General features: G+C 37.5%; 1 protein-coding gene across 4 annotated transcripts in view; it reads left to right on the plus strand.

Annotated features, from left to right (window-relative positions):
• ZNF277 (zinc finger protein 277) overlaps nt 1-13640 on the plus strand; it is a 118620-nt gene that overhangs the window by 63564 nt on the left and 41416 nt on the right. For all 4 annotated transcript variants that reach the window (XR_011074710.1, XM_068549325.1, XM_068549322.1 and 1 more), the window contains exons 3-4: nt 3548-3636; nt 3903-3985. Coding sequence is in view for 3 of the 4 variants with exons in the window: in XM_068549325.1 (XP_068405426.1) it covers nt 3548-3636; nt 3903-3985 (172 nt within the window). In the remaining variant the exon portion in view is untranslated. The remainder of the gene's footprint in view (nt 1-3547; nt 3637-3902; nt 3986-13640) is intronic.

The following is a 13640-nucleotide window of genomic DNA, read 5'->3' on the forward strand; positions in this document are numbered from 1 at the left end:
CATTGGAAGCCTTAACTATTTGAGGAGGGTAACTGAGGTTCTGTCAGACAGACTTTCCCCATGATTTTAAGTCAGCCGATGTTAGTAATCACTTCCCTTGTGCCTACCACACTGAGGTAAACTGTGGTACAAAACAAATACGTGATGTGAACCTTCTCTTCAAAGATCAAGGAGAATAGGACCCAACATGGAAGTCCTTAGAGACTAAGAGCCATTGACTTTTGGAATCAGGACATCAGAGGAATCAGTGCCTCTGTAGGCACTGTACCTTTTGCCTAGTCAAGCAGTTCCAATTCAACAGCCCCAAACAGCTGGTGTCAACTTTCAATACTTGGGCAGGAAGTTAGGAGCAGTTCAGACCAAGAGCTGCTTTTAGGTAATATGCTTTTCAGAAAGGGAAGACCTTCCCTCTCCCTTCAGACTTCATGTCTGTACTTCAGTTTTGCCATGTCAAAAAGCATTCTCCTTGGTCTCTAAGGAGGAAAATTCTTCAAGTATCCATTACAACTGTAATTCTAGAGGCGTTCTCCTGTTTCTGCCTTTTTCTGAAATTCTTGTGTAGATTGGTCCTCACGTGACACGAGAAGCATTGTGTTGTAGAAGACTTGAGTTTGGATTTGGAGACAACAGATCCCAATTCTCATCCCAATTCTAACATTCTAATTTTGTGACCTTGGGCAGGTAGGGTCTCAGTAATGGTAGCTGCTAATGATTGATATCCTTATGACCATCATCATCATCATCACTCTACTCTTCCCCACCTCAGCCACTTGTGTGTGCCCTCTGACACTACTAGTATAACTGTTTTAACTTGCTCATTAAATGTTTGATGAAACATTATCATTGTTGTTTTTGTTGTTGTTTTAGATACCAATATTTCTCTGGAATAAACAAATTCTTTACTACTTTAATCTTATCTAAATATGTTACTTTTTCTTATAATAATAACTTTCATTTATTAAACACCCAGCATGGTGGACACAACTTTACATGTGTTATCCTGTTTAATTATCAACAATCCATTTTGCAAATGAGTAAGCTGAGTGTCAGAAAGGTTAAAAAATCTTTTAATTCAGGTTCATATCTCTGAATGCAAAGTCCCTGCTCCTGTCTTCCCTGTTGCCTGCAGGGCTGGTGGAGTCAGTTAACAAAACGTCAACCACAAGGGTTGGACCATAGTCTTAATTTAAAAAGCACAACTACTTCTAGCTCAAGATCTGTGCAGATAAGAGACTCTTATTGTGTTGACTCTGTTACAGAATTAGTCAATGACAATTCAAAGGACAGTCTGGTCACTAGTATCTGCTCTTACCTGGTCATCTGCTTCATGTAGTTATCACTTCTAACGAACTGTAGGCTCATAGTGGAAATAATATTATAAAGGGCTGACAACAACTATTCTGTTTTCTCCAGAGGGTGTCACCCACACAGCCTTCAGTGGAGTAGTAATCAAGAGTGATGAACCTCTCCTTGGTGTATTCTAGTGGTAGCCATGAGGAAACTCCAGATAAAACTTGACTCCCTTTTCTTTCTCTTTCTCCTGGAGGGGAAAGAAAAGCAACTAGTGGGAATGGAAAAGAGGAGAATAAGAGTAACTGTGTAAGATAACTGGGGAGTGGAGGGTGCTGAAGCTGGCCAGGATGGCAAAGGGAATAACGTGTCAGCCTTTTGTAGGTGCTTTTCCTCTTTTTGTGTACTCTGATGGACCTGAAATGCCTTCTGCTCTGACACTTCTAATGTGGGAGCCAGGGAGCTAGACATAGGGTCATGGTTCATCATTTATAGTATTTATGGTTTGAGGCTGAGCTGGAGCCTAAGATACATCATTTTCAGATCTCTTAAAATAAGGTCTAGCACTGTTTTATAAGGAAAGAGTTCTACCCCTTCTTACGCATTCAGGTTGACAGCATGGTTATACAGGAGAAGAAAGAATTAAAGCACGTGGTTCTATTGTTATACATTATTCTTTTACTTCTTTTTTTTTTATAAATTTATTTATTTTTATTCTTATTTATTTTTGGTTGCATTGGGTCTTTGCTGCTGCGCGCGGGCTTTCTGTAGTTGCGGCGAGTGGGGGCTACTCTTGGTTGCAGTGCGCGGGCTTCTCATTGCAGTGGCTTCAGTGGCTTTTTGCGGAGCACGGGCTCTAGGCACATGGGCTTCAGTAGTTGTCGCACGCGGGCTCAGTAGTTGTGGCACACGGGCTTAGTTGCTCCGCAGCATGTGGGATCTTCCCAGACCAGGGCTCGAACCTGTGTCCCCTGCATTGGCAGGCGGATTCTTTACCACTGCACCACCAGGGAAGCCCATCTTTTACTTCTTTTACTTATATATTCTATATTCAGTGTTGTCATCCATTTATATTTTATATTAGCTCATGTCACGTTTCTCTCTTTCTCTCAGACCTCTCTCCCGGCACATTTTTTTTCCCTAACGTATAATGAATGCCCTTTCTATAGAGCACCATGGGTTGGGAAATTAAGAAAAAGGGAGAATAAAAAGGAGTCAAAATACTGGGAGCTGGAGGCTACTTAGAGAACCTTACAGGACTCTTCAAACGCTCTTCTACCTCTTTAAAACATTTAGTGTGGACCTGCTATGTGCAGAACACAGGTGCTATATCAAGCCATTTAAATTTACTCTTTCTGTGTGCTTTGTCTGTTTAACTAAGTTCCATCTCTTGTGCAGGTTTTGGTCCTTTGTTGTAAGTTTCCTTTTTTATCCATCAACATGTAGCCTGATAAATTGTCAACTATAGCGTCAACCTTTCCATTTCTTTTTTCCCCCTTGAAGCAGATCACATTCTCTTCTTCTGCTTCTTCTTTGATAAATGAGATTGTAATTGTCAATATAAATCTTGTTAGATAAATGGAAAGATGAACAGCTTGTTGAATCCTGTCATCTTACTCCCTCTTTCATCAAATAATGCAGGTCTGGGCGTTATGCTTTGCTTTTACATTTAGCCAGTGTCCTTCTTCTAACTCAGCTCATTAGATACAGGAATTGCAAGCTTGGCTGTTTTTCTAAAAGCTAAATTTCAGACACAGTGTGGACGTATGGAATTGTTCTATCTTGTTATATAGATATTAAATTTAGACTGACTTCTCATTGCATTATCATGATCTGTTCTTTTGATGTATAAGATAACCACCTAACTTTCAATTTATTGGAAAATGTGTGATAAAGCCTATTTAATCATTGTTGCATTTAAAGTTCATATAAACTTAGATGTGATTTCAAAAAGACTTCATTATCACATAAAAATAATTCATTTTAATTTTCCCATATGTCTGTTTATTGAATTTGGGGATGGTAAAGTTTAATTATTTTCATGCCTTTACAGGGTATTGTCATTTCATTAAATATTTATTTCGTATTTCTACAATGCTCTGCTGCCTTTCTATTTACAAATTTTCTAGCTAGCAGTTTTCAGTCAACATTTGATTTATTGCTTTAGGGTAATTAAATGTTCTTATAAAATCCTATCATTCTCAAGTAAGTAGTGTATTGAGTCTTCTCACCATTCTTTCTTTTTGATTGTTCTAAGGTACATTTCATATTGGAGGAAAAGGTTCGCTGAACAGCCCATTACAGATTTTTGTAGTGTGATAAGAATCAATTCCACAGCTCCATTTGGTAAGTATACATCTTGACTACCATCTTTTCCCTGCAATCCAAAAATTCAAAGGAATAATCTTTCTTAAATTATAATTCTCTAAAATAATAGCTAAAATTAAATTGCTCTGTTCATGTTGTATAACTTCGGTAAAGCTAAAACAGAACTATATACCAGAAGAGAGATCATCATAGATATAGATAGATATATTTCTCTAAGAAAGATAAATTTTTTTTGAAAAAGTGATAAATATCATTTCTTATTTATTTTCCTGATCTCTCAACAGAAGAACAAGACAATTATTTTTTGCTGTGTGATGTTTTACCAGAAGATAGAATACTTAGAGAAGAACTTCAGAAGCAGAGACTGGTAAGAGTTATTTTAAAGAATGAGCAGTGTGTTGGAAACACATACAAAATCATTTTTGTTATTGCCCTTTTTTGTTTGTTTTTATTCTGGAAACTTTCAAACATACACAGAAGAGGAGATAATACATACATAAAGATCTTAAAACAGAAAAGGTAGACACTTGATTGAAGATTAAAGCATTTCATGTTAAAAATGCAGAGAGAATTTTTGGCTTTGTTTTGCTTCCTGGATTATCTCTAAAATAACAACAGAGCTTACACATTTTAGTGTAATTTTAGCTGCCTGACACATGCTAGGGTTCAGCAGTCGTGGAAGAATGCCCTCAGCTAAAATTGAGTTGAATTGATTAACTTTTTTTCTCCCTCTGGAATGTGCTATGCACTAGCACTTCTTTTGTTCCCCTTTATGAATTAAGCATATAGTTTGATCGTAATAGTCTTTCTCATTTTCAGCCTTAACGATAAGGACGCTGATTTGAAAATCTCAGCATCTTTAGTCTTTTAAAAAGATAACAGCATACACAGGTGTGAAAATTTTCATTTTCAGAAGTTGAACAGAAATTGGTTAGTTTTTTGAAGTTACTAATTTTATTTAAAAGTATCCAGTTTTCCATTACTTGTCACTAAATCTCAACTATTACTTGAAAATGACTTGCTCTTCCTTTAGTGGTTACTTATAAGTGTTCCCTGTATCTTTGGACTTGGCTAGATATGTTGTGAAAGAAAGCTATGATTTCAGTGTTTCTGCTAAATCCTCAAGAGATCTAGGAGGAAAATAAATCCTGTCTACCAAAGTCAGAAGATTTGAGAAAGTCCCCTGAAGCACATTATATTATGTAAACGTGAGATGATGTTGTTGGATACTGATTTATGTAAGAAAGAGTATGCTTTTCCTATAGCAACAAACCCAGTGAAGAAACAGGACTTCCTGAGTTTCTCTTCTTTCCCTATTGTAATATCTAAGAAATCTGCAGAATAAGGATAAATTGACTGTAAAATTTTATGGATTTTGTTTGGTAGTACTTATTCATAATGTTTTACTTCCATGAGTTTTTTCACTCTTACTCACAGTGGTCTTAATCAAAAATGATCAAACTGACATAATCCTAGTACCCCTGTGTATTTCTTTATAAGAACTCAAACTGTAACACAGCAGCCATTACTCTTACTCAATACACAGAATCTTTATTGTATGTCTGTAGACAGACTCAAGTCCCTAGAAATAGCTACATCTATAAAACTTAGATAACCTTTTTAAGATTCTGAAACCAACTCCAACATGTGGGTTCTTTCCCCACACCACCATGCAATTCTCTGACACCAGCTGCATGTTCTACAATTCAACGCAGTCCTGACACTGTCGACTCAAAGATAGCGTCAGATCCCACAGGTTAAGGGCTCAATCCCACAGGACTGCCATCCACTTCATATACCAATCGCAAATCCAGGTTGTCACCTGTACTTCTGACCAACTGGCTGTGAACCCCTATAAAGGGGTTCTCATGACCCTCCTTCCTTGGGTTTGATTAATTTGCTAGAGTGGTTCACAGAACTCAGGAAACTAGTTTACTCACTAGGTTACTGGTTTATTACAAAGGATATTAATGAATGTGAATCAACAGCCAGATGAAAAAATACATAGGGTGAGATCCTGAACAAAGAAGCTCTGTCCCCATGGAATGTGAGGCCCACAAGGCAGCATGTAGATGAAGTTCAGAGAGCTTCATCAACCTGGAAACTCTCTGAACCATGTCCTTTTGGGTTTTTATGGAAACCTCATTACTTAGGCATGATTGATTAAATCGTTGACCATTGAGGGGAATGAAAGTTCCAACCCTCAAAATGACATGGTTGGCCCTCATCCTTAGGTTACCTAGTACTCTCCAAAAATCAGCTCGTTAACATAACAGGAAACACATTTATAGCTCTCAACACTTAGTAATTCCCTGGATCTTAGGAGCTAAGTGCCAGGAATGGGGGCTAAAGCCAAATATACATTTCTTATGGCAAATCACAACATCCCATCTTTTTACCAACTTTATACTTTGTCAAAGTAGTAGATTTGATGAAAGTGAGTGTTATGGCAGCTTAAAAGAAACAAAATATGAAATTGCAGTCAGTATATACATACATTCATATTCATTGAATTCCTACTTAACTAGATGATCATACAAAGAAGCACAAGGCATGGTTCATGTCATAAAAGAGCGTACAATCTAGAGAAAAAACGCAAATATGTGTTCTTATCTTGGGAACGGAGATAATGATAGAATGTAGGGCTTGTGAAGATTGAGATAATGCATGTGTTATACTTACGATAGTATCTGCTATGTAGAAAGCGCTCAATAAATGTTGCCAGTAATACAAGTAACAATATATTGTGTCTTAACAGTGAGATGGATTTGGGTATTTGGAGAGTTGTAGAAAAGGGAGGAAAATACATATGGATCTGTATGTTCAAGGTATATTCAGGAAAGTTAAGTCTGATCTGAAAGATTTTTGGAGGAGTGTGAGATAGGTTTGAAGAGGTGAGATGAAGCTAAATCATGGAAATCCTTTGGTGCCATGATTGACTTTCTAATGAGAAAGACCCATTGATGTCTCTTCATTGCCCATGAGAGTGAAATGAAGAAAAGATGATAAATGTAGCTGTATAAAAATCCATTTAAAGCTGGCAAGTTCTGACTACAGACCAACTTGGAGATGTGGAAAGAAACTAACAATTACTGAGTGCCAGCCATATGCCATGCCTTTGCATTAGATCCTTGCTTCATAGCAACCCTGTGAGATAGCTATTAAATGCTGTTCTACTGATGAGGAAACTGTGGCATAGAAAGATGATTTTGCCCAGGAGCACTTAGTGAATGAGAAGCAAAGCTGAGGCTTTAAGCTAAGTGGTGTGCCTAATACCTGCCTTTTTAAGCCATGCCACGCCGTGCAAGTCTAGTAGTTATTTACTCTGCTTCCCACAACTCTTGTACTCTTTTTTATTCTAGGCTCTGATAGTTGCTCTGTCCTGGATGCTCATGATCTTATAGGTCTGTGTAGGGAGGGGATTCAGGCTAGGATTGGACTTTCAGGAAAGCAGAGGAGGCTTACAATAGGCTACCATTGGGAATGGTGGCTAGAAGATCAACAAAAAGAAAAGATTTGCCAAGTAACAGGAAGACAGGCTGAATTTGCAGTCAGACATTTCATCGTAATTTTATGCTCTGTAGTGTGGAAGCAGGAGGTTGGTGTGGGTGATCTTCCTTTGGGAGTTGGCAGTGACGACAAGATGTCTCTCTTTTATGTACAACGAGCTCTACAAGTCAGTAACAGACATTTCCAGAAAGAAGTCCAATGATCAAATGAACCAGTCTTCAACAAAAGTAATAACACACCTTTTTTCTTCTATCAAGTTAACAAGATTTGAGAACAATAACACTAAATGGTGGCAAGAATATTGAAAGACAAGCACTTCTTCAGCCACTTAAAAGAGTGTGAATTGGTATACCATTCCTGAAAGGCACTTAAATGTAGTTTAAACCATTTAAATTGCTTCATGGTAATGGGTATATAATCCAGTCTGTGTTTTTCAATGAACTCAGGTCAGTGTCAGTAGGATCTCAAGTCCATGAGAGAGGACCCTCAAACTAGAGTGGCATTTGCTCTCCTGATTTGCATTAGTGATGACTTACATAGGTATCTTTCATATGTACTCTCTCATTTGGAACTCTAGGGAATTCCCTGGCGGTCCAGTGGTTAGGACTCTGCTTCCACTGCAGGGGGCACAGGTTCGATCCCTGGTCGAGGAACTGAGATCCCGCAAGCCACGTGGCATGGCCAAAAGAAATTTTTAAATAAAAAATCATTTGGAACTCTAAATAAAGGATTTAGTGTAAATACCTGTGTATGATTTGCTGTTAATTCAAAATGACTTTGTAATTTCTTTGAGGTAGGAATTATGTCTTAAATTTAAATATCCTTCATTAGCACTCACTATATTGCCAAGTTCACATTGGTGTTTTTTCCAAGCCCCATTTTTTTGGAAAAAAAAAAAAAATCTGTTTCTGTGTGAGTGGCTGGAGGCATATAGAATCTAAATGATCCACTTTTTCCATTTTTTTTTTAGACCTCACTGGTTCCTTGTGACATTTATGAGATTTGTCTGAGTTCCCAGTTTTCTTTTTGAAGAGCTTGATTCCTACTTGACACTTTTTGAAATTTTTCATCTCTACTCTGAAGGTGGAACTACAGAATTAGGAAAGATTCTTGAGGGTTTGAATAGCTTGTATACCTTCCTCCCTTTTAGCTTCCTTCTTTAAAAATATACCCTTGATCCCATCATTCTACCTTAGTCTCCTCCAGTGGTTCTTTTCCCTCTTTTCTTTTAAATGGGTAAGTTTTCCAAGGTCCCCCATCCAGGGGATGCACTCTCATCAATACCACTGCTATGCTGATGGCTTCAATTTTGGTCCCGGCACACAATAGGCAGTCAGAGTAAATATCCATTGATTGGTTCATCTCCAGCTTTCTTCCTGGCTTACGTCTAAAGTCCAGTTCTAACTTGCATTATGTTGAACTTTTCCATATGAATTTTCAATCAACACCTTAATTTTAATGTGCCTAAAACTGAACTTATTTTTTTCTCTACCAAAATTTATAGTTTGCTTGTTTCCCTTTTCTTATATAATAGTACCACCATTCCCCTGGTCACTCAGTTTGGAAATTTCTGGAATCATCTTTAACTCATCCCCATACCTAAGTAATTTGTCAAGTCCTGTCAGTTCCACCTTTGAGTCCCATATACATCCTTTTCTTTGCACTCCTAGTGCCTTTTACCTTGTATGTGGAATCACTTCTCTAATCAATTGGCATTGCCTCCAGAATTTTAATATTAAAATACACAGCAGATCATTTTATTCTAAAACCTGCAGTGGTCTTTTTCATCTACATATTCTTAAGCTTTTCTGGGCTCAAACTACATTCCCAGTATCTTTCCCCATTTTTTCTTTCAATTACCCAGGGTCCAGTTTATTCATTTATTTAATAAATATTTATGTTGCCCCAGACACTGTTCTAAATTCTGTTGATATAGCGGTGGATGAAATAAGCCACAGCCCCTGCCCATCTAGAGATTGCACTCTAGTGACAACACTACTTGTCTCACAGTTACTGGTATGTTAGGTGGTTTCAGGAATCTGCTTCATCAATCAGGAATGCCAGCCCCACCTGTGTAAATAACTGTACGCCTCAAGACATTGTTCAAATACCACACTTTCCACAAAAGCTTCCTGATGCCACCAATCAGAATTAATAACCTCTTCTAAGCTCTATTAATACAGTATTTTACTTGGCTTTTCAATTATAGTTAGTTGTTTAAAAATCTTTCTTTCTTACTGGATTAGATGCCTCTTAATGGTTGGGACTATCATGTTCAGTTTTGTATCTTCTCTGAGCCTTGTTCATAAAGTATTAACTTAAATTTGATCCTGAAGTATTTGTGTGGCATATCTATGGAGCCATATAGTCAGATCTCCCTGATTTAAAGAAGCGAGGTGAAATAACCGAGGCAGACATCTTTAATCACGGGTTACACTTTTCACTTAAGCATAAAAAAATACTCGTTTTTACATTTGCCTACAGTAGACGATAAATGGCAGTCATAAACTCCCAGACCAAGATATAACTTTTAATTAAACTGGGACTAGGGGAAACATCCATCTAACTGCATCAAAGTGGGTTTTTTTAATCACTATTATAAATGTCAGCTTGAGAGGTCATTCATGACAGCTATAAATATTTTATGAAAATTTTAACCTATATAACAATTTGATCCTCTGGAGAGAAACAGTGGTTTTTTTTGTTTTTTTTTTAATGCTACTTTATATATCCCACCTCCCCCGACAGTAAAACAACAAAATGAAATTACATATCTCCCACTAAGAAGATTATTCTCCCTTGTGCCACTTTTCTGTATAGATTTCAGAGGTTTTTAATAAAGGATCACATTATCTCAGTGACTTATAAAGTGTAATGTCAATTTATATTTATACCTTTCCTGCATAATTCCTAGCTTTGTAGCACAAATTTTCTAATTGCACCCACAGTAACTTTCCCAAATATAAGATGATGTTTCCCATTGAATGTAACGTCATTATTAACAGTGCAACAAAGATCAAGTTAGCTAGAGTGACCACTGAGTAATATTAACCTTCAGATTAATTAATGTTTTCATTTAGGAAACAAATGTAAACCCAGTCTGAAACAATACTAAACTGAATCCTAAAGTTTACCACTTTGAACTTCTTCAACAAGAACTTAAATTTTGCATGGCAGTTTTTATATACATTGGCTCTGTGAGATCACTAAGGCAATATCATTATCTCTGTTTAGATGGAAAAACAAGTTTGAAGATATTAGGAGATATGCTCAAGGCCACAGTTATATAATGTATTAAATAGGAAGGGAGGAACTCAAACTCCTGTTTTCCAACTCTAAGCACCATTCTCTATCAGGATTCTTTATCAAATTGGATCTTCCTCTATAAGCAAATGTGACATTTTCAAGATAGTCAATTTTTAGAATTAATAAAAATGGATGAACAGGACATAAATACATATGTAAACAAATAATAGTGTTCTGTTTCCATTGCTAGGAATTTTTTTCATCTACTTTCTTATTATCTTAGGTCAGTCATAGATAGGAATTTCTTATTCCTTTGGGCCTAAGCTGCTTATATTTTCTTTTAACACTTGAAGACAGTGTGTTTTTGGAGTTGCCTTTATCTTTAGAGGAACATAGGGCTATACCTGAGCTTGAGTTTAGCCAGTAAAATACTTCCTCAGACAGATAATACTATACTGATCCATGCCATGCTGATAGCTTCTCTCTTCTTCAGTGTAAATTATTTTGCAGTCTCCCATAGCCACCTTTCCATTTTTAAAAGTCCTCCTCTTCTTGCCTAGGCTGGATTCCCTTTTATCTTTAATACAAATAGAAATAAGGCTTTTCTAGCTCTCATGTGTTTAACTCTTACATTCTTTTGTTCTGTATTTCAGCTTTTTTTCATTGTGATGACCTATTCCATGTAAATGATTAAATCTATATAATTTTGTTCTCCACTAGTTAATTTTTTAAAGATGTTCTGTCTATTCTGTTTCTTCCTTACTCTTCAAAAGCCACCTCACGGAGATTCAAAGTAGGAAAAATATACTGACTGTGTATCCTATGTAGCAAGCAGATGGTTATTGCCTTTATCATTGCAGTTTCAAAAAGGGTAGGATGTAGTACTGATACCTTTCAAAAAGGTGAGATATTAGTCAGATCAAATCTCATGGATTTGGGGGAGTATATCATCATCCAGTTAAGAAATTTCTCTCTGGCTTTTTTGTTTTACTGTTTTTCTTTAGTCATTGACATGTGTTTTCTTACTCGTTTAAGATGTCTTAATATTGCCATAAACTTGTCCCCCTCATCTCAAAATGCTGAGAACGCTGGGTTTTATTGATTTATTTTAAGAAACTGTATTGTGTCATTGATAATCCTTGTTTTAATACAGTTATTCCTGCCTCTACATGCAACTCATCCTCATGTTTCTTTGCCCTACTCCCAATCTTTCTCCCGAGAACTTGGAGGCAACCTGTGGAAAAGAGCTGGATCCTTTTGTGTCCAAGCCTCCCAGGGACTTAGCCTTTAAAACTTCTTTAAAATTTCAGCTATTTTCTTCCTACTTGCCCTTTTCTTCTCATGCTCTGCCAAAGGTGAAATAGTTCTTGAGTCCCTGCCTCTCTTCAGAGAGCTTGTCACCTTTTAGAATTCAATTTGTCTTTTTGCCTTTTTTTTTTTTTTTTTAAGATTTATTTTTATTTATTTATTTATTTATTTATTTAGGCTGTGCCGGGTCTTAGTTGTGACACGCAGGATCTTCTTCGCAGCATGCAGGATCTTTTAGTTGTGGCATGCATGCAGGACTCTAGTTCCCCGACCAGGGATCGAACCCGGGCCCCCTGCATTGGGAGCACAGAGTCTTACCCACTGGACCACCAGGGAAGTCCCTTGTCTGGTTACCTTTTGAGTTCAGCTTTTTGGAGTCAAAATAAGTTGTGTGGGGCTTCCCTGCTGTCACAGTGGTTAAGACTCCACCTGCCACTGCAAGGGACATGGGTTCAAGCCCTGGTCCAGGAAGATCCAACATGCCGCGGAGCAACTAAGCCCATGCGCCACAACTGCTGAGGCTGCGTTCTGGAGCCCGTGAGCCACAACTACTGAGCCCACGTGCCACAACTACTGAAGCCCATGCGCTTAGAGCCCATGCTCCGCAACAAGAGAAGCCACCACAATGAGAAGCCTGTGCACCGCAACGAAGAGTAGCCCCTGCTCGCCACAACTAGAGAAAGCCCGTGCACAGCAGCAACGAAGACCCAACGCAGCCAAAAATAAAAATAAAATAAATTTATAAAAAAAAAAAGACAAACATGATTGGCACAAATGTGTTTATCCCAGCTTAGCTTATAGCTACAACAATCAAAAGTTGCATGAAATTCAAATGGTCAACAATAGGGCAATGCTTTAATAAGTTACAGTTTATCCATATAACGGAGTATAATGACAGTAACCCCTGCTCCCAGCAGCTAGAGAAAGCCCGCACGCAGCAACGAAGACCCAACGCAGCCAAAAGTAAAAAAAAAAAGTTGTGTGGGGTTTTTTCTGTTTGCTTTTCTAGGGTTTTTTATTATCCACGTTTTTCTCATTGTAAGGATATTCTCTTGTGGCTTTCCTCATCCTAAGCAGAGTGAAATTCTTCCTCCTTCTGCTTTACTTTAATTAATATCTTAGTGATTAAGTGCCACTTTTGGTTAAAGTAGATGCTTTTCCTCTTTTCATACAATTCAAAAAGACATATACATACATCTGTATCTGTCTACTAAAAGAGACAATTGGCTGTACTAACTAGTTGTCATAAATAAATTCCACAACCTGTTATTGTTTAGTATCTAATCTTGGACTTTTGACCAAAGTATCAGTGAATATTGTATCAGTAAATTACCACATTTAGTTACCTTGGTATACATTTTGCTAGAAGTTTGTCTTTGGAGTATATGCCAGCAAATTATGTCACTCACTGTCAGGTGTTCTTTGGGTACATTCCTGACAGCCCCCCACTCACCCACCCAGTCAGGGCTGGGCAACTGGTGACACCTTCCTTAAAATTTAATCCATGTTAAAAATTGTGACCATGATAAATGAAGTACAACTTTGGAGGCTAGTAGTTGGTGTTGGGAGGGTGAGGTGGGGATTTAAAATGATTTTTCTAGGGGACTCTTTCGTCTAGTGTGTGGCTATCCCCTTGAGTCATTTTTGACAAAGAATTAAATGACTTTCCATGTCAACTCCAGTCCATGTTTAGGACTATGCAGTTTTTTAAGAGCGTGTCAACTCAAATGTCTCCTGGTTACCTTCTAAGTCCAGTGGCTCTGCATCCAAATGAGAGCTTAGAAAAGTAACATTCCAGCTACTTGACTGGAAGGACAAAGTCAAGAATATTATCAACTGATATTTATAAAAACGATGTTCAGGGAAAATTGTTTAAGGAAGTTCATAATTTTTCTAGGAAATCTTAAACTCTCAACCTCCAATCAAGAGGAAGCAGGCATCTGTATTGTATCATGACA

Source organism: Eschrichtius robustus, chromosome 8 (genome assembly GCF_028021215.1).
Source record: "Eschrichtius robustus isolate mEscRob2 chromosome 8, mEscRob2.pri, whole genome shotgun sequence".
NCBI classification, from domain to species: Eukaryota; Metazoa; Chordata; class Mammalia; order Artiodactyla; family Eschrichtiidae; genus Eschrichtius; species Eschrichtius robustus.